This window comes from Mandrillus leucophaeus, unplaced genomic scaffold (genome assembly GCF_000951045.1).
Source record: "Mandrillus leucophaeus isolate KB7577 unplaced genomic scaffold, Mleu.le_1.0 Scaffold29, whole genome shotgun sequence".
NCBI lineage: Eukaryota > Metazoa > Chordata > Mammalia > Primates > Cercopithecidae > Mandrillus > Mandrillus leucophaeus.
This window is the reverse complement of record NW_012103031.1, coordinates 1719042-1740323: the sequence shown is the minus strand read 5'-3', so window position 1 is coordinate 1740323 and position 21282 is coordinate 1719042. Positions and strand designations below refer to the sequence as shown.

Genomic DNA, 21282 nt, shown 5'->3' with positions numbered 1-21282 from the left:
GCACCACCAAGCCTGGCTAAATTTTTGTATTTTTTGTAGAGATGGGATTTGAATGTGTTGCCCAGGCGGGTCTCAAAACTCCTGGGCACAAGCAATCCACCCACGCTGGCCTCCCAAAGTGCTGGGATTACAGGTGTGAGCCACTGTGCTGGCCTCTTAGTTTTCAAAATTCTTGACAGTAATTCACAGAAGGACATATATTTTATATAATCATCTTCTACACATACACACATTCATGTAACTGAGTTTCATGAAACATACTATGTAGAAAAATAAAAACCTAATTGCAAATATAATTTTATTAACATTTAAATACAATATACTGCAAAATCCCTTTAAAAGTACAGATATATATATTTTTTTGTTTTGTTTTTGAGATGGAGTCTCACTCTGTTGCCCAGGCTGGAATGCAGTGGGATTATCTCAGCTCACTGCAATCTCTGGTTTAAGAGATTCTCCTGCCTTAGGCACCCAGGTAACAGGGATTGCAGCCATGTACCACCACGCCTGGCTAAGTTTTGTATTTTTAGTAGAGATGGGGTTTCACCATGTTGGCCAGGCTAGTCTCGAACTCCCGATCTCAAGTGATCTGCCCACCTCCGTCTCCCCAGTGCTGGGATTACAGGCGTAAGCCACCACACCCGACTAAACACAGAATTTTGTAAAGATTTTATTTAATGTGATGGGTGTGCTTGTCTGTTCATAAGTTCCTTCCAGTCAGGAACACATGAAGATAATGCTACCCGCATGTCCGGTGCACTGTTGAGCCTATTTCTCTTCTTTGTTTTTAATCGTGTCAAGATTGAAAATCCTAGTTCACACAAATAAGTAGTTGTGAATGGTAGTAACAGCGATATACTCTTCCTACTTAGCAGTGGAAATTCATCTTTAATCTTAATCCAAAATGCTGATAAACTTAATGTCTTATAATAATTCTTTAGTGTGAATGATGAACTGAGCTGCAATAATTCATTCTCTTCTTCAGGCTCCAAGTTTAACTTAATTATTGATGCTGGGTTTTGAAAAGCAAATGGATCTTTCATCCAAATATTTTCCTTTAATGATTCAAATTTCTCTTCTGGAAAGTAATAATTAAAAGTTTGAGACAAAGAAGTGAGATGCAACAATATCTCTAATTTTATTTCTTTTAAGCAGTCTTCGTTAATAATGTTCTCTTCGATGTGTTGCAATAATGTTGGAAACATATAGTAGCTAGGGCGGTTACTTTTAAGTCTTGCTTGCCAAAATAATAATGTCTTTTGGAATCCTAGAATATGTTCAAGATACTGAAATATATCATTGTTTTTCCCCTGTATTTTCAGGTTTAATTCATTAAGAATGCCAAAAATATCACTTAAATATGCCAATTTGGTTACCCAAATGTCGTTTTCAAAAATATTTGCCAAATGAGATTGCTTTTCAATGAGAAAAATGTAAATCTCATTCCTGAGTTCATATACTCTGCTCAATACCTTTCCTTGAGAAAGCCAACGAACTTCTGTATGAAACAATAAGTGGGTATGGTTAACTCCAATCTCTGAACAAAGTATTTCGAGAAGTCGGCTATTCAGTGAGCTTCCTTTAATAAAATTAACAATTTTCACTGCCTTTTTCAATACATCCATTAGACTTGGTGAAATTTCTTTGGATACCAAAGCTTCTCGATGAATAAAACAGTGATTCCAAAGAGCATTGTTGTGGGTTGCTTCTAACAATTTTTCAGTAAGTCTGCTGTGTTTTCCGGTCATATTGGCTGCTCCATCACTTGAAATTCCTTTACAATGTTTCCAGTTTAATTTATACTGACCAACAATGCAGTTTTCTAATTCAGTAAATAAATCTAATCCAGTTATATGTGAATTTAAATTTAAACAACATAAGAGATCCTCTACGAAATCATCTTGCCACACATATCTGACATAGACCAAGAGTGTGGGACAACTTGCAATATCAGTGCTCTCATCAAGCTGGATTGCAAAGTCTATACCAGACTGCAGCCGTGTAATAAGCATTGCTTCCAAATGTTTTGCAATCGTACAAATTCGACGAGATATTGTATTATCACTAAGAGGTATAGTTCTTAGTTTATCAGCTGATTTGTCATCAAAAATTGTCCGTACCATGTCCATACATGCTGGAAGGATAATTTTTTCAGCCGCCGTGTGAGCCATTTTCTCCTTTGCCACTCTATATGCAACTAAATATGATGATAATAAGGCTCTCTCATTCATGGTTGTAGAGCGACTGAGAACTTGTGGCGATGACTCTACTTTGTTTCTTTGCTTTTGAAAATGGTCTTCTTCATCTTCCTCCTCCACCTTCACTACCACGATGCCTTCCATCTCCTGGGTACCCCGTGGAGACAAATCTGTAGTATCCCTTGATTCAGGAGTCATTATTCAGGTTCCAGGAACTGGCTCACTTGATCCAAATAGCGTCTGTTTTGCAGGGCTGTCCTTTGTGACCTAGGTTTTATGAGATCAGGTTTTGCTATCCTGCAAGGTAGAAAAACGTAACAGCAGTATTAAAAAGCAACATGGTATGGCTGGGCTGCTAACAACTCATACAAAACAATTCACTAAATGTAGTTGTGTGACATGGTAAATGATGAGCAACTGTCATTCATGTTGTCTGTGTGTGTCAGGGAGATTTGGCATACTATATACACCACTCATTTAATACCCAGGGAAACCTAATGAAGTTCACATAATTACTATTCTTATAGATGAAAAATAAAACTTCAGTTGGATTTGAGTGCTAGTTCTGTACTTACTGTGGGTTGTTAGACACATTTAATCTTTCTGAAGTTTTATTTTTCATCTATAATATAAGAATAGTAATTATGTGAACTTCATTAAGTGTCCTAAATGTGCTGCTACACTGCCAACTCTAAAAAGTGATCTGGTCATTCTTTTTTTTTGAGACGGAGTGTCACTCTTGTTGCCCAGGCTGGAGTGCAATGACGTGATCTCGGCTCATGGCAACCTCTGCCTCCCAGGTTCAAGTGATTCTCCTGCCTCTGCCTCCCAAATAGCTGGAATTACAGGCCATGTGCCACCACACCTGTCTAATTTTGTATTTTTAGTAGAGATGGGGTTTCTCCATGTTGGTCAGGACTGGTCTTGAACTCCTGACCTCAGATGATCCACCTGCCTCAGCCTCCCAAAGTGCTGGGATTACAGGGGCATAAGTCACTGTGCCTGGCTGATCTGGTCACTCTTAAAAATGATCATCAAAGTAGGGTATACAATATGATCCACTGGGGCATAGGGAAAAAAATTAGAACTTGTATTTATTTCTTAAAAATAAGAAATTAAGCTGTATTATTAGTATTATGAATACTGAAACATGTTCATGTTACATAGATCCATGAATTATTCTGGAGAGAGAATGAGATTTCTACAACACACGGGATTGAGAAAACACCCTCATTTGTTTGTTTGCTTTTAGTACACTGCAATATTTCACCATTCATGTGAGCTTAGTGGATTTAAAGATACTGCCTGACTTTACTAAACGAGCCCCATTTTTTCTTCTCCTTTTTGAGACGGAGTCTTGGTCTGTCGCCCAGGCTCGAGCGCAGTGGCACAATCCTGGCTCACTGCAACCTCTGCCTTCTGGGTGCAAGTGATTCTCCTGCCTTGGCCTCCTGAGTAGCTGGGATTACAGGCGCCCGCCACCATGCCCAGCTAATTTTTTTTTTTTTTAGTAGAGACAGGATTTCACCATGTTGGCCAGGCTGGTCTCGAACTCCTGACCTCGTGATCCATCCGCCTTGGCCTCCCAAAGTGCTGGGATTACAAGCGATAGCCACTGCACCTGGACAACGAACCCCATCTTTTCTTTGGTACCACTCAGCCTCTCAAAAATGCAAGTAACTTTCTGTATGTTGGTGGCACAACTGGAAATGAACATGGGGCAGTAGGTTTTGCCTAGCTGAATGTTAAATTCAGGCTACCAGTGAATCCCAAAATTGGAAGAGACCTTGAGATAATCTATTTTACTTAGGACACGTTTGAGACTTGGTGGGTCTATGTGTTCCACCCAAGAACATCAATGGCAGAACTGGTACCATTCGCCAATGGTCTGCTGCATCGTCCACAAATTCCCTTCTCTCCTTTACCCCTCACTGTAAAATAAAGCACTGATACTTCCCACAACTGAAAACCTCCCATGCTCGAAACTGCTCATTTAAAACCCTTCCTGGCAGGGTGCGGTGGCTCACGCCTGTAATCCCAGCACTTTGGGAGGCCAAGGCAGGCGGATCACCTGTGGTCCGGAGTTTGAGACCAGCCTGGCCAACATGGTGAAACCTCGTCTCTACTAAAAGTACAAAAATCAGCCGGGCATCGTGGCGAGCGCCTATAATCTCAGCTACTCAGGAAGCTGAGGCAGGAAAAGCTTGAACCCTGGCGCTGGAGGCTGCAGTCAGCCGAGATTGCGCCACTGAACTCCAGCCTGGGCGACAGAGCAAGACTCCGTCTCAAAAAACAAAAAACAAAAAACAAAACAAAACAAAACAAAACAAAACAAAACAAAAAAGACCACACACACACAAAACAAACACAAAATAAACAAACAAAAAACCCCTTCCTGTAGTCTTGAAACTGAAAGGGTGAAGTGTAAATAATCTTTCCCTATTACATCCAAATCACTTCTTTATTTCTTTGTAGGCTTCAAACGTTCTTTTTTTTTTTGTTTTTGAGACTGAGTCTCACTCTGTCACCAGGCTGGAGTGCAGTGACACGATCTCGGCTCACTGCAACCTCCACCTCCTGGGTTCAAGCAATTCTCCTGCCTCAGCCTCCCAAGTAGCTGGGATTACAGGCGTTTGTCGCCACGCCTAATTTTCTGTATTTCTAGTACAGACAGGGTTTCACTAAGGAGGCAAGACTGATTTTGGAACTCCTGGCCTCAAGTGATTCGCCCGCCTAGGCTTCCCAAAGTGCTGGGATTACAGGCGTGAGCCACTGAGCCCGACCTTCACTCTAATCACCACCATAATGGTGGTGGGTTTGAGAGTGAACATATCATCCGCGGACACTGGCTTAACAAGCCCATCTGAATAAAAAAAAATTATAACGCCAATGGCACTCGGTATCATGTAAGATCGCCCGAATTTTACAACTTGGGGTACATAGGAAACCAAAAACTCCCCACCACAAGAAAAACCAGTGGGGACAACTGGGGAGCAGAGATATCTGACTGGGGTCATTTTGTCCGCGCGTCTTTGGGGTAAAAAACCAGGACTAGGGGTCCAGAAGGGACACGCAGACCGCCTCTCCCCAGTCCCAGGAATGTCTCATTCCAATCCGGAAACCAAAACTTCGTTCCCTTCCCACCTGTATCCAGGGACGCCTCTGCTGAGGGACAGCGCTTGCCACCGCCGAGGCTGACGCGAGGGACAGGGGCACGGACCCGCTTCCACTCCGTCCGGGGAGGTCGTGGCGAGCGGATTGCAGGACACAGCCGTGCACGCCCAACTCTGTCCCCGCCCGGAGACGTCTGGGGTGCTGGGATAGAACCGGTTGTGACTTTGGGGACCAGGAGCGCTGGACTCAGATCTAGGTCCCCTGGACGTCAGACCCCAGGGAAAGCGTCACAAAAGCCGGAAGTGCGTCACACCCGCCTTCCGGAGCTGCGCTCCCCTTCGCGGTCCTCTCTAGGATCGCGGGAGGACTTAGCATTCCTGTGTAGGGCTCTAATCCCGGGTTTGGGGGTCGTGGTCCTCAGCTTGTCCGCTCTGAGGAGGTGCGCGGGGTGAGGAAAAAGGGACGAATTTCCTTTTATACCGCCCTGGTCAGATACTTATATATTCCTTCTATTTTTCTTAATGACAATAATTTTAATAGTTACAATAAAAATAGTGATTGTCTGTGGCAGAGGAGCTGAATGAAACGAGGGTGGAGACAGGATCAAGAATAAATGGCTTCACAAAACCAAGAGGTTGTCTCTTGAGATGCTGATTATGTATGTATTGCCAGTTGAATAGGTAGTATTTTCAAATATTTGATCTATAGGCAACAGACGTTCTTTCCAACACTAAATAGTTATAAAATTCTGAGTTTGCCTTACGTTTCCAGGGAGTTTTCAGATTAGCGACGGTGAAGAAATTTGAGGCGTTTTTGCTGTCAAAGTGTTATTGTAATAATTAAGGCTTCAATGATTGGATCAAGCATAACTTCACCTAACTGAAACCTTGAATGCTGTGACATGACTCTAAAAGTTTTGGGCAAGTCTGTGGTACAGCCCAACAACAGAAAAGCCCACAAAAGGAACTGCTACCTGCTACAGAGCCTCTGATTACGTGGTATCCCGAATTACCTTCTAGGCCCTGACTAATGCTCCATTCCTTTAGGGGTTTGATCTTGCTGTGGTTGCCATTTTCTACTTCCCCATGAGTCTTCTCAGTAATCCACTTGACTGTGTCTTTGCTCCATATATATATATATATTTTTTTCCTCCTACGGCACCGTCAAGTCCAATCTTTGCTCCTTTATCACTGGCTGGCCCTCTAACCTATAGTCCTCCTTGATGACATCATAGTCTCAGAACTTACTCCTCCAGATACATCCTCATATTTCCTTCCAGTGTTCCAAGTCATCTCTAAGAGCCATTACATTGCTACGCACTGTATTTTTCTTGTCTAAAACAGTCTCTCCTCCCCACCCCTGTCCCCATTCCTACACTGAAGTGCCTAAAGGATCCAGGAAGGCAGATTACTGAATGCAGCTGACTGGGTATATGATTTTGTATTTATGTTGTGTGTGTGGCAGGAATTGTGGGCATCTCTATAACAACTCCTTTCTTTGCCTACGGACCTGCTGGCACAAGAAACTCAAAGTGGCCTGGTGGTGTTCTGTTTTCAGTTCAGTGGAACAATTTAATGTCTCCTAAAGGAAATGTTCTTCCTGGAAATGAGCATCATAACCCAGCTGGCTCCAGATTTTAGAGCTAGGAGGCACAAATTCTACAGGTGAGTGGCTGGGTGTGATAGTAATAGAGGCTACTCCTGTATGCACGTAGTTCTACTGGAGACACAATACTATATATCCATTTTGGCCCAATGCATATCAGTGCATATACCATATCCTGAAGAAATGCTCCCAACTTTGCAAGGCATTACATCTTAGTCGGCAATTTAGCCCAGTCTTCAACAGGCCATTCCAAAGTCCTATCTGGCTAGCTGCTTCTGGATGATGAGTATGCACCATTAATTCTGTAGCTTCGAGTTCACTGTCACACCTCCTTGGTTATCAATGGGTTCCTTAGTTTCAGGTATGTCAATGGATAAAGCACCCTGTAAGCTCTCAGATGGTGGTACTGCTGGAGGCAAAGTAGTTGGGGAAGACAAGCTCATTTAGAGTATATATCATTTCTGGTAAGAACAAATTGATGCCCATTCCAAGGTAAAGGGGATCTGATGCACTCAACCTGGTGGTAGCTGGTATCCCCAAGACTGAGTGTTGGTCTCCAGTGCTGGCAGGCTGGACGCTCCACCATGGTGGGAGTTACATCAGCCTTGGTAAGAGGTAGCCCATATTGGCCGGGCACGGTGGCCCACGCCTGTAATCCCAGCACTTTGGGAGCCCAAGGTGGGTAGATCACAAGGTTAGGAGTTCAAGACCAGCCTGAGCAACATGGTGAAACCCCGTCTCAACTAAAAATACAAAAATTAGCTGGGCATGGTGGCATGCGCCTGTAGTCCCAGCTACTCGGGAGGCTGAGGCAGGAGAACTGCTTGAACCCAGCAGGCTGCAGTGAGCCGAGATCACACCACTGCACTCCAGCCTGGGCAACAGGGCGAGACTCCATCTCAAAAAAAAAAAGAAAAATGAAAAAATAAGAGGTAGCCCATATTGTTGGGACCACACACAGCCTCTATCCCTGCTACCATGGTCTCTGTTCATAAGCCTATTGCATAAACAATAAGATGGCCCCTAACCAACAAGCCAAGTCATTCATCACTGCCCAGGAGTCAATGCATATCCGTACCTTAGGCTACTTTCTCCAAAATATGGCATGGGTGACTAAATGTACCATTGCTCACTGAGGTAATTTCTCTTCACCAGTATGCTTCAGGGCACCTCAAGTGGGGCTGGAATGAAGGAACAGTCTGTTTCTGGAAGATGCCAACATGGTGAACTGACCCAATCTCCAATCTGTGAAGAGGCCAAGGCTCTTCTGTCTCCATCAGTTAGTTGTAGGGAATTTCTATAAGGCCATAGGTGTTAAGTTTATGGGAGAGGTGGCAGTAGAGCAGAGGTAAGTGACATGGGAGCTTGGAAACCTGTTTTTTTTGCCTTAGAAGGCATGACCTTGCTCCAGAATCTTAGGTATTTGTACTGTGATTTTTTTTTTTTTTTTTTTTTTTGAGACGGATTCTCGCTCTGTCGCCCAGACTGGAGTGCAGTGGCATGATCTCGGCTCACTGTAAGCACCGCCTCCCAGGTTCACGCCATCCTCCTGCCTCAGCCTCCCGAGTAGCTGGGACTACAGGCGCCCACCACCACGCCTGGCTGATTTTTTGTATTTTTAGTGGAGATGGGGTTTCACCGTGTTAGCCAGGATTGTCTCAATCTCCTGACCTCGTGATCCGCCCGCCTCGGGCTCCCGAAGTGCTGGGATCACAGGAGTAAGCCACTGCGCCCGGCCTGCTGTGACTCTGTTATGGGTTGAATTGTACCTCCACCTCATCCTCAATTAATATGTTGAAGTTCTAGCCTCTGATACCTCAGAATGTGATCTTATTTGGCAATAGGAGCGTTGCAGACGTAATTACTTAAGATGAGGTCATAGCGGATTAGGGTGGGTCCCTCATCTAATGACTGGTATCCTCATAAAAAAGGGAAGTTTGGACGTAGCAAGCAGGGAGAATGCCAAATGAAGATGAGGGTAAAGACTGGGTAAAGACAAGGAATGCAAAAGACATGCAGCAAACCCCCAGAAACTAGGAGAGAGGCATGGACAGATTGCTTCTCACAGCCTCAATAGGAACCACACCTTAATTTCTGACTTCTAGCCTCCAGACTGTGAACCAACAGATTTCTGTTGTTTAAGCCACCCAGTTTGTGGTACTTTGTTATGGGAGCCCTAGCACACAAATGTACTCTCCTATTGGGGTTTGCCAGCGACTGCATACAGCACCTGTATCCATCAAGGATATTTCTGGAACCAATGAATTTGCAAGTAAGCTTGTACTGTTGCTTGAATTTACTATAGAGCTCTCTCTTGCCTCAATAAAAAGTGGAAGCTGCCAGGCATAGTGGCTCATGCCTGTAATCCCAGCACTTTGGGAGGCTGAGGTGGGTGGATTGCTTGAGGTCAGGAGTTCAAGATCAGCCTGGCCAACATGGTGAAACTCCTCTTCTACTAAAATACAAAAATGCTGGGCGTGATGTCAGGCACCTGTAATCCCAGCTACTAAGGAGGCTGAGGCAGGAGAATTGCTTGAATCCAGAAAGTGGAGGTTGCAGTGAGCCGAGATCATAGCACTGTACTCCAGCCTGGGCTACAGAGCAAGCCTCTGTGTCAAGAAAAATAAATAAATAAATAAATAAATAAAAAAAAAGTAGAAGCCTTTTAGGTCACCTAATACATGTGTTGGAACAGTTTTCTCAGGTGCAGAATATGCTACCTCCCAAATCCAAAGGGTCCCACCAGGACCTGTACCAATTTCTTTGGGATTAGAGGGTGCAAAGTGGAACAAATTTTACCTTTGGGTGATGTCCCCAAACCACTGGACCCCACCAAAACTTCATCCATTTGGTAAGTGCCCATATCTTCAGGTTTCTGTACTGCCTTAGTAAGAAGTCTTACTAGGATATCTATGACCCTTGTCACTTGCTGCCCACTGGGTACTATTAGCATTTGTCATCAATATGTGAACCATCATGATGGTTAAGTTCCTGCAGACTACACTGTGACAGAGAACAGGTCTCAGGATCCCACCCTCTCCCTGTATGAGCCACGACTTTGACTCAGGGGACCTGCCGAGTATGCACAATTGGTCTCCTTTGCATCACTGTCACTGTTATAAACAGATCCTCGGCCTAATTTTCAGCTTCGCTAGATGCAGAATTACCTTAGTAATTTATAAAACAGCTATTGTATGTATCTAGGCCTATTTCTGGACTTTTTTCTTCTTTAAGAAATTCACCCTGATATTTTTGGACTTTCTGTTCTGCTCTATTGATCTATTTGTCTATCTTTATGCTGATACCATATCGTCTTGATTATTGTAGCTTTAGGAAAAAATCTTAACAGTATACAAGCATTCCAATTTTATTCTTTTTCAAAATTGTTTTGGCAATTCTAAATCCTTAGCACTTCTCTATAAACTTTAGAATCAGTTTGTTAATTTGCACTAAAAAAACAAAATAGGCTAGGTGCGGTGGCTCACACCTGTAATCCCAGCACTTTGGGAGGCCAAGGTGGGCGGATCACCTGAGGTCAGGAGTTTGAGACCAGCCTGGTGAAACCCATCTGTACTAAAAAAACAAAAATCAGCCGGGTGTGGTGCCACCCGCCTGTAATCCCAGCTACTCTGGAGGCTGAGGCAGGGAAATCGCTTGAACCCGGGAGCTAGAGGTTGCAGTGAGCTGAGATCACGCCACTGCACTCCAGCCTGGGCGACAAAGCAAGACTCTGTCTCAACAACAACAAAACAAAAAAGAAAAAAGATAACAACTTTCTGAGTTGTTGCCACCGGTGTCATCTGGCAAACTGTTAAAAGAAAATTTTGCTCAAAAGCAAAATAGTAGCTTCTGTTTCTTAGGACTCTTTGTTATGTTTCGATGAGTACTGGTGGGAAGTGGCCTCTTTTAAGTGGGTACCTTTTGTGGTCCTCTCACTGGAGCCAACAGCCCCAGTCAGCTAAAACTTGGACGCAGTGTGCCTCACTGCCATAGCTCACTCACCTCTGCTGCTGAAATGGTTTCCCATCACTTTGCTAATAGGTACAACCTGTGAAGGGTTCTGAGGTGGGGAAATGGCAACTCAGGAAATAACTCCAAACCTTTAGCTCTCCTAGCACATTAAAATAGCCGTTATGAAGAGGAGGAAGTACTGTGTCATCTATTGTCCTCGGGACCTGTCAATAGGAACAACAGCTAGACATCACCGGGGGTGTATTTCTATTCAACACAAGGAAAAGTTTCTAATTGGAGCCCTCCAGCATGAAATGGACTAAGCCGTGTATTTTCCTTCTCTGATCCTGACTCCACTGTGACGGGTACTGCAGATCAGAGAGACTGTGTCATAGTATGAATTTAGGTTAGGTCGATACTTAGGGGGAAAGAGGGCAAAGGAATATCAGAATCTCCAAGAAGCTGATACAATTTGAAAAAATATATAAAATGCCACACTTCAGGTTTTCTTGTATTTAATTTGAAATGTCAAGTAACATTAAAGAATAGCATTTGATTTGCTTAAACAAAGTAGTAATAGCTGAAGTTCCTTCCAAATCACTTTTTGGATTCTCTAAGACGCTTGCCTATGCCTCGCAGATTAGCTCCATCCACAAAACATATTCTTTAAGGATCCAGGATCAGCAAGGGGTCACAATGTCCTAAGAGTTTCTGTCCCGGCGCTCTACCTGTCCTGCCCGTGCACCATGCTTTTGCCTATCCCTGTTTCTGCACAGATTTTAGTCTTCCCACCAGGGGCGCAACTATCAGTCTCCTCAGTCTCTCTTGGTTCCATTCCAATCTGCTCATCTCCCCTCCCGTCCCCGCTTTCCCCAAGGACCTACTGAGATTTCGATCCCACGACTTAGTGGGTCCCATCTCACCCAGGCCCCACAATCCTCGCCTTCTACGAGTCAGCGTAGTACCACACTCTGAGCAGGCACCCCTGTGCTACTCACGGAAGCGGGACCATTAGGTCGGCCATTCCTCCTCACCCCACGACACGCACCCACAGGGTCGGGCCGCCTCCGAGTCTCAAGGGTGGGCTAGCGTCAGGGAGAGGCCCCGGGAGCGCTTTCCCAACATTGGTCGCAGTCATTGCTGGTATAACGGCTAGAGAAGCCCAGTGAGTTAGGATGGAGGGCGGTAGGACCGGAAAAAGACGTGGAAAAGCTGCGAAAACAAGCCTTTGAAGCCTGCACGCGCGGGCCCAGCTCTTCATCCGAGTTCCTCATCCGGGCCCTCACTCACATCCGGGGCCCTCACTCACATCCGGGACCCTCACTCACATCCGGGACCCTCACTCACATCCGGGACCCTCATCCTGGGCTTTTACCCACATCCGGGACCCTCATGCCGCGGCGGGGTGAGGGGGCCCTCATTCTGGGCCCTGCACTCCGTCGCCGGAAGTGCTACCGAGAAGCGCCGGCCTCCGGGGTGTCTAGAGCGGCCCGGGAGAAGCTGTGGTGGCCCGGAGCGCGGGTGTGTAGGTGACAGGACAGCTGCCAGGCCCGCCCCTCCCCTCGGTGAGTACCCGGAAGCCGTTCTGGGGTCGCAGTGGGGTAGCCGCTTGTTTCGTCTTCACGGGAGTAGAAGGAGGCGGCGTCCGTCCGCGGCGGACGGTGGTTTGCTTCCCCGAGAGTGCGCGGAGGCGCGGGTGCGAAGAGGGCCTGTTTTTCTTCAGCCCTGGTTCATTCACCTCGCGGACCTAGGGCCCCGCCGTCAGGAGCCGGCGACCGTGCCCTGGTGCGAGCTGGTCGGTATGGCCCCCCTGGTTCTTTTGGGACTTTGCCTTGGCCTAAAAGGGAAGTGGGAGGAGGGCAGCGCCGGGCAAGGCCTTCTGAGGACCGAGCTGGGAGCCCGGCGAGGGCCCAGGGCGAGGGTGGTGGGAGGGGGACGGCACCCTCATGCGTCCTTGGGCCTGAAGGACGCCGCTCAAACCTGTTCGAACCGCGGCTTTTCCCTGCGTTGCTCTCAGGATTGCGGGAAAAGGCCGGCCTAGCTGGTCTGGGTTAGCGAAGGGCCTGCCCCAGAAGTGGAGTTTTATTTGCCAAGCCCGTTTAGTAAATCAGAGTGGGCTGACGGTGTTACCAAGACATTCCTAAGGGGGCTGCTGTTTATTTATCTATTTAAATGAGTTTATTTACGTAAACGCGGGCCTGTCACGGTGGTTCACGCCTGTAATCCCCGCAGTTTGGGAGGCCGAGGTGGGAGGATTGCTTGAGGCCAGGAGTTCAAGTCCAACCTGGGCAACATAGGGAAACTCCCATCTCTACTAAAACAAAATTAAAATGAGTAATCATAACCAGCGTTTTTCTCTGGGCACCAACTTGAGCCTCCAAAGAAAATTGTAAATTTTAAATATTTTATTTGAGATGGGCTGTCATACAGGCTGGAGTGTAGTGGCGCAGTCATAGCTCACTGCAGCCTCTACCTCCCAAGCTCAAGCGATTCTCCTTCCTCGGCCTTTGCAGTAGCTGGAACTACGGCCTGGGCCACCACGCTTGGCTATTTATTTTTATTTTTTGTAGAGATGGGGTTTCACCGTGTTGTCCAGGACGGTCTGGAACTCCTGAGCTTAAGGGATCCACCCGTCTGGGCCTCCCAAAGTGTTGGGATTACAGGCTCGAGCCACCCCACGTGGCCAATTTTAAATATTTTAAACTTTCTACAGAAAGTTTTACACTATTGAATTGTACTGTGTTGATTTTTTTTAATGCTACGAATTCCAAATTAGAGACTCCTCCATACTTGGATCATATGATTTGGTTCTTAAGTATTTAAAGCTGAAGCATATCCATATTTCTTTTTCTTTCTTTCTCTTTTTTTTCTTTGAGACGGAGTCTCACTCTGTTACCTAGGTTGGAGTGCAGTGGCGAGATCTTGGCTCACGGCAACGTATGCCTTCTGGATTCAAGCAATTCTCCTGCCTCAGCCTCCCAAATAGCTGGGATTACAGACCAGTACCAGCATGCTGGCTCATTTTTGTGTTTTTAGTAGAGATGAAGTTGCACCATGTTGATCAGGCTGGTCTCAAACTCTTGACTTCAAGTGATTGTCCCGCCTCAGCCTCCCAAAGTGCTGGGATTACAGGCCACTGCACCTGGCCCCATTTTTCTGTAACTTTTTTTTTTTTTTTTTTTTGAGATGGAGTCTCGCTCTGTCACCCAGGCTGGAGTGCAGTGGCCGGATCTCAGCTCACTGCAAGCTCCGCCTCCTGGGTTTACGCCATTCTCCTGCCTCAGCCTTCTGAGTAGCTGGGACTACAGGTGCCCGCCACCACGCCCGGCTAGTTTTTTGTATTTTTTAGTAGAGACGGGTTTCGCTGTGTTAGCCAGGATGGTCTCGATCTCCTGACCTCGTGATCCGCCCGTCTCGGCCTCCCAAAGTGCTGGGATTACAGGCGTGAGCCACCGCGCCAGGCCTCTGTAACTTATTTAGAGTGGTTAATCATTATCAACTAATTTTTATTGAATATCCACAGTGTGTAAGATATTTTGCAAAGTCCTGATGATATAAAATGATGAAATGTTTTAACTTATTACAGTAATTTCTCTTAATCTCACCTTGCAGTGATGGTCATTGTCCTCCAGAGCAGTGATGGAGGAAATACCAGCCCAGGAAGCAGCAGGGTCACCAAGGGTCCAGTTTCAGTCTTTGGAGACCCAGTCTGAGTGTCTGTCCCCAGAGCCTCAGTTTGTGCAGGACACGGACATGGAACAGGGACTCGCTGGGGGTAAGGCAGAGACAGCACTTCTATCCGGGAGAATGGGGGTGTGGAGGGGCTCCGGAGGGGGCTCCTGGGACTGGTGTGAGAGAGGTCAAGAACTGGAATAAGAACGTGGTCCCTAGAGGGAGGAATGAAAGCAGGGGCAGGTGTGACTCAGTTCAGTCCTAGTCTGAGCCCTTTTATTAAGGACAGCTCATCTTTCTTAAATAAGCAGAGTGATGGCTATTTACTCGCTGTGGTTGTTTTTCCTTCAGGCAACCTTCACTTCATCCCAGTTCTCACATCCGGAATAATTTCTAAAATATGCTGCTTTTGCCACATCTCACAGTCCTTTCCTGGCTCTCACTTCCTCTTAGATTCAGGACCTTTCCTTCCCTGGTTCCCTTCACTTAGTTTTGCTTTGCTTTGTCACCTGCCATCCATTCTGTTGTAACTGCAGTTTTTTGTGACTAGACTAAATTTGGTAAAGGAAGCAACCATTTAATTCCTTGGTTGGACACAATGCCTGTATGAATGTATATATACTGTATTTTGACTATGCAGTCACACTTTTCTGTATCGGATAGGTAGGTTGGTCTTTTTCTTCCTTTGTTTTGTAAGAGCTGTGTCTTAGATTGCCTGTGGTTAACCCTAGTGCCTGAAATAACTTGTGTGTCACCCACACAGATCAAGTGGCACAATGTGTAGAGTGCTGTGGGGGATTGTGGGACTGTAGAAAAGATTTCGAGGAAACAGATGACCCTTTCTTGTTCTTGGGGGCCTTACACACTGGTTGAGACAGTGCCCATTCACAAGAGAAAGGCTTATCAAGTGTCTAGAACAGTGCCTGGAAAGGGTCAGAAGTCTGCTAAATAACCCTAGCCCAGGACAAGTCCCCACAAGTCTTTATGCTTTGCTTTGCCCATCTGCAAAACAGGTATAGTCTTACTCCTCTGTAAGAGGACTGTCATGTGATGAAAATAAAGTGAAATACAAGCTTTCCTAAGAAAATCCTGTATCACAGGTCTAAACTTGCATAAGGCATGCAAGTACTGAGACAAAGCAGAGTAGACACAACCCAATACCTAAAAAATGTTCATTGGTTTTACTAGAGTATTGAGGAGGGTCCTGCTGACACCCCTTGGGCTGGAGAGGCCTCCTCTGAAAGGGAGTCCTGGCTTAGGGCTGCTCTCACCCTTCACTCCTTTCTCCTCCCTCAGCTCCACCTGTTCCCCAGGTGCCTGCTCTTCCCTGTGAGGGAAGCCCAGGAGACCAGGCAGCTGCGCTCTTGACAGCCAGGTACCAGGTGAGCTGAGGAACCCTCTGCATTTCCTCAGGGACTATTGCTACTGATGGAGTGTGGCCTCTCACTCATCCCATCTGTAGACCTTGCCTGGAATTTTTTTCAATAGCAGAATCCAGTTTGGGAATTGATCCTCTTCAGAGACCTGGACTTCACATAAACCAACTTCCCATCTCCCCAGTACCATGAGCAAACTCTGTTTTTTCTTTGTTCATGGTTGTGTGACGGGTGCTTATTAGATGTTTAAGGGTTATGGGCTTTATTCCATAGGTTCTAATCTGTTCTCCCTCCTCCTCAACGTAAGTACATACCGGATACCCTCTCTGTGATCTTCATTCTCTGGCCATGATGCTACAGTGTTCTCATTCCCTCACTATGATCTTCATTCTCTGGCCATGGTACTACAGTGTTCTCATTCCTCAGAGCAGCCAGGATGTGTTATTTCAGGAGTTTGTGACATTCGAGGATGTGGCTGTGCACCTTACTCGAGAGGAATGGGGATACCTGGACCCTGTTCAGAGGGACCTCTACAGAGAAGTGATGTTAGAGAATTATGGGAACGTGGTCTCACTGGGTAAGGACTTCCTTATTATTTGGTTTATCTATTTGAATTTCTTTACTTTCTTGTTTCTTCACAAGTATAAGGTCTCTGAGAAGGTCTGTAGAGTGTGGCTTAGATTCCAGATCTTAGAACCTCTGAATCCTTATCTTTCATGTCATCTTCTCTGGGAGGGATAATTAAGGTTTGTTTGAGGGTGCCAAGAGGAGATATTCTCCTCATCCCCAGTTCATATTTCTGGCCATTGTGGGGCATCTGTTCCCTTTTAGCAAAGGGAAACTTTCTTGTGCTTTGCTTGATTTCTCACTCTTCTCTCTTCCATTTTTGTAGGAGAGACCCCAGGGTGGCCTCCCAACCTCCAACCGGACACTTTCCTCTTTGGTATCTCAGTGTCCCTGTATTGGAGAATTGGAGAATTTCCCATTTTTCCAGGAAAAAGAAATGCCGTTTAAAAAGACAGGCTAAATTCCTTCTTGCTGAGTAGTCCCTCACCCCTTAAGATCCCCAGATGTATCTCCAAGCAGGCAGAACTTGAGATGTCATTTGAAGGCATGACTCACTGTGAGTACATTTCAGTGAGTCACCCAGAATGGTAATCCAACGTAACCGCACCCAGGGCAGCAGAAATCTCAGACGTTTACCCCACGCTGAGGTGGGGTCAATGCTTAACTCATGTCTCTCCATTGTCATTTTGAAAGGTATAGTAGGAAGCGGGGATTAGGCAAGCTGTAGTGCCGCCGGGAAACATCAGTAGGGTTTGTCGGCAGCTCCCTTGGTGTGAGCATTGTTCCTTTCTCTTTAGTTTATTTTTTATATTATATTTTTAATTTTATTTTATTTTTAGACAGAGTTTCACTCTTGTTGCCCAGGCTGGAGTGCAATGGTGCAATCTCAGCTCACTGCAACCTCTGCCTCCCGGGTTCAAGCAATTCTCCTGCCTCAGCCTCCCAAGTAGCTGGGATTACAGGCGTGGGCCACCACGCCCGGCTAATTTTGTATTTTTAGAGGAGACGGAGTTTCACCATGCTGGTCAGGCTGATCTCGAACTCTTGACCTCAAGTGATCCACCCTCCTCGGCCTCCCAAAGTACTGGAATTACAGGCATGAGCCACTGCAGCCGGCCTCCTTTTTCTTTAGTTTCTTGCTTGCTTCTGCACTCTTCTTTTTGTGTGTGTAAATACTGAATCACGCGTTTTATTTTCTTTTTTTTCCCGTTGGCTTTGTCTATGCTGGTGGTATCCAGGGCATTGCTTTGTCTCCCGCTGAGTATGCTCAGAATTCAAGGTCTTCTTATCTGTGGGGAAGCAGCCTGCCCACTGGGACGGTTTTTAGTGTGTTTTCCATTCCCGGCTCTTTAATCTTTGTAGGCATACTTCTCCGCCTTCCCACCACCCGGATTCATAGTGTGAATTCCTGCCCGGCCCTGAGTCATACCCAGGCAAGTGCTTTCTCTGGAGAAACACTTGCCATCCTTACAGCAGGAATCTCCAAGAGATGGCCCAAGTATCGGCTTCCCATCGATATTGCTCGTCCCTGCTCGGAAACTCCTTTTCCACGATTGTGAGATATTAAACTTGACTGATGGAATAGAAGCTCCCCAGGATGCCACCACTGTGTAAAATCGCAGCTCCTCAAATTACCTCTGTTTAATTTCTAATGTTAGGGTCCAAGGAAGCCCTCTGTTGCAACCAGATGCAATTTGAACTCAGTTCATTCAGAAACCATGGTTTGTGGTCATCATCTACTTGTGTTGTGAGAAACCAGAAATTCCAACTTCAGCTCTTCAGTTATGGTCTTTTCGTATTATTTTAGAATGTGAAACTTACGCTGTGTGCCCCTCCTTTTATGTGGCAAACACAACCTGCCCCGTATTGTGCCTAACTCTCCTGTGAACCCTGGGCTTTCCTCATGTTTAACGTTCTGGTTTCCTCCTTCCTTGAAGTCCCTGTGGCCCTCTTCAAGGTCCTACCTTCTTCCCCTTTATTCTTTGTGGTTCTGTACAGATTGATGTGTTTATATTGCCTTTCCTGATTAAGTGTTCCTTACTCTGTCCTTGATGGAGGGGAGAAGGGAGGGCAAAGAAGTTAAATTTATTTCAGCACATCAAAATGAATATCTACTTAATAACTTTGTAAACTGTAAAGTGACATACATATAATTGTAAAGTACTGTTAATTTTGTCTAATAATTACAGAGTTTCCAACAGTTAACTTGTCTACTTTTTGAAGTAAAGAAACTTTGTAGCAGTTTAATGCAGTCTAATAGCATAGTATGCTATAGATTGAACTTTATCCCATTTCCTCTCTTATCTCTGCTCGCACACTCCACATGCATGCACACTTACACGTACAAGAGACATACACATGATGTAAGTAAGAGACCCTTCTACTCATCTTGCTTTTGTGATCAAGTTAGCAGCATCTCCTTAGCAGTTATTTTTACAATCATTGGGAAGTCATTTTCATATTTGTGGATTCAGCAAACTTCATCTGAATTTTAACTCATTTATGCCTAGAGTTCCATTATTGGAACACTAAGCTTGCGGGAATGATTTATATCTTGCTGCTCAAGGTCATCGCCAAGGTCTGATGTTTAACAAAAAAAATGTGCAACCTCTGGCACAACTGGGTTAAGTTTATACATTTATTAATTTAACTTTTTGGGGTTGTAAGACTTTTTTTTCTTTTTTTTTTTTGAGACGGAGTCTCGCTCTGTCGCCCATGCTGGAGTGCAGTGGCACTATCTCGGCTCACTGCAAGCTCCACCTCCTGGGTTCATGCCATTCTTCTGCCTCAGCCTCCCAAGTAGCTGGGACTACAGGCACTCGCCACCACGCCCAACTAATTTTTTTGTACTTTTAATAGAGATGGGGTTTCACCATGTTAGCCAGGATGGTCTCAATCTCCTGACCTCATGATCTGCCCGTGTCAGCCTCCCACAGTGCTGGGATTACAGTCGTGAGCCACCGCACCCAGCCAAGACTTTATGATTCAGTCCTGCTTTCCAGTTTACATCGTTTTCTCATGGCAGGAGCTCCAGATTGTATTTTGTTTTGTTTTGTTTTTGAGATGGAGTCTCACTGTGTCGCCCAGACTGGAATGCAGTGGTGTGATCTCGGCTCACTGCAAGCTCCGCCTCCCGGGTTCACACCATTCTCCTGCCTCAGCCTCCCGAGTGGCTGGGACTACAGGCGCCCACCACCATGCCCAGCTAATTTTTTGTTGTATTTTTAGTAAAGACGGAGTTCATCATCTTAGCCAGGATGGTCTCGATCTCCTGACCTGGTGATCTGCCTGCCTCGGCCTCCCAAAGTGCTGGAATTACAGGTGTTAGGCACTGCGCCCGGCCTCCAGATTGTATTTTTCACAGACATCAGGACGTTGGTCCTTTGCTTAAGTGCTTCCACTATGTAGCAGTAAATATACAGAGTACAAATAGCTGAGTAAAGAAGTCGGTAATAAGTAGTTTTCATTACCACATAATTTAAAAAGGAACATACTCCATTGATGATGAATGAACAATTTGCTTGTGGGTCACTATCCATAGGGAAGTTACCTGTTACTTAGTGTGGGAGATTAAGACTGGGAAAGGGGACCGGGTTGCTTTTCACATGGTCAGTGTGGCAGGTGCCCTATTAGATGCTGGCCTCAGAAACATGCTTGTTAAAATTCTAGTTGATACTAACTGGGTCAATAGATTGGGAATGTTTGGCACATACTCTCTGCTTTTTTAACTTGATGTCATGAAGGATTACAGTGATTTTGCACAGAATGTTTTCCATTGTCACAGCTATTTAATATTTATTGAACAGCCAGTATGTTATTGGGTGCTATAGATATGTGTGTGTGTACACACACACACACACACACACACACACACACACAGACATAGGACATTTATATGTGTGTGTGCATATATATATATAAAAAAATGGGATATATATATATAAAAATGAGATCTATATATCTCATTTAATCCTTACCATAACCCTGTGAGCAGATGATACCGCTCCATTTTATATCTGAGGAAACTGAGGCTCAGAGAAGTTAAGTGATCTTTGCAGGATCAGTGAGAGGATTGGGACCAGATCTGCCTCTGAAGCCCCTGCACTTTTTCACTACTTTGTGCCTTTAGGACAATAAGTTCAACTACACGTGAAGTTTTAAATATTTTTGGTGAGTTGTGTGTACTCTGATGACAAGAAAAATTCAAAATGCCATGACAAATTGGACAGACAGGCCAGTTTATAGTTTGGGACCAGAAGGACATGCACTCAAAAAGTAAAACTCTCTAGGGACACATTCCAGTCCAGCAGGTATCTACAAAATAATGATATTGCTATGGAGAGATATTATTTGTGTATTAAGGACCAGGAAGAAAAGCATGAAACTTTCAGATGGCTAAAAGCATAGCTGTAGTAAAAGCAGCAAACCATATAATATGGCAGATTTTAAATATTATTATTACTATTTTTGAGACAGGGTCTCCTCTTGTCTCCCAGGCTGGAATACAGTGGCAAAATAACAGCTCACTGCAGCCTGGACTTCCCCCCAGGCTCAGGTGATCCTCCTACCTCAGCCTTCTATGTAGTGGGGCATATAGGCCTGTACCACAGTGTAATTTTTTTCTATTTTTAGTAAAGAAGGTATTTAGCTGTTACCCAGGCTGTTGAACTCCTGGACTCAAGTGATCTGCCTGCCTCAGCTCCCCAAAGTCCTGGGATTACACATGTGAGCCAACACCACGCTCGGCTTTAACTGTTATTTTTGAAGACCAGATTAAAATAAATTTTATTAGAAAACTC

The 21282-nt window shown here is 45.3% G+C and overlaps 2 protein-coding genes across 18 annotated transcripts in view; one reads left to right on the top strand and one right to left on the bottom strand.

The window, feature by feature from the left end:
• Positions 1–279: 279 nt before the first annotated feature.
• On the bottom strand, positions 280–12146 carry FAM200A (family with sequence similarity 200, member A). 3 transcript variants are annotated; one of them, XM_011985762.1, is made up of 2 exons: positions 11917–12146; positions 280–2495 (listed from the first exon to the last, which is right to left on the bottom strand). In XM_011985762.1, exon 2 carries the CDS (start codon positions 2394–2396, stop codon positions 675–677), a length of 1722 nt encoding a protein of 573 aa, XP_011841152.1. In that variant the 5' UTR covers positions 2397–2495; positions 11917–12146; the 3' UTR covers positions 280–674. The 3 variants fall into 3 exon arrangements, with proteins under 3 accessions (XP_011841152.1, XP_011841153.1, XP_011841151.1); XM_011985763.1 differs by lacking the exon at positions 11917–12146 and adding an exon at positions 7996–8186; XM_011985761.1 differs by lacking the exon at positions 11917–12146 and adding an exon at positions 5343–5623.
• ZNF655 (zinc finger protein 655) overlaps positions 12016–21282 on the top strand; it is an 18786-nt gene continuing 9519 nt past the window's right edge. For 2 of the 15 annotated variants that reach the window (XM_011985771.1, XM_011985765.1), the window contains exons 1-3: positions 12016–12140; positions 12178–12433; positions 14481–14643. In XM_011985771.1, the coding sequence (XP_011841161.1) occupies positions 14508–14643 (136 nt within the window). In that variant the 5' untranslated portion in view covers positions 12016–12140; positions 12178–12433; positions 14481–14507. The other 13 variants (XM_011985775.1, XM_011985764.1, XM_011985776.1 and 10 more) reach the window with 13 other exon arrangements.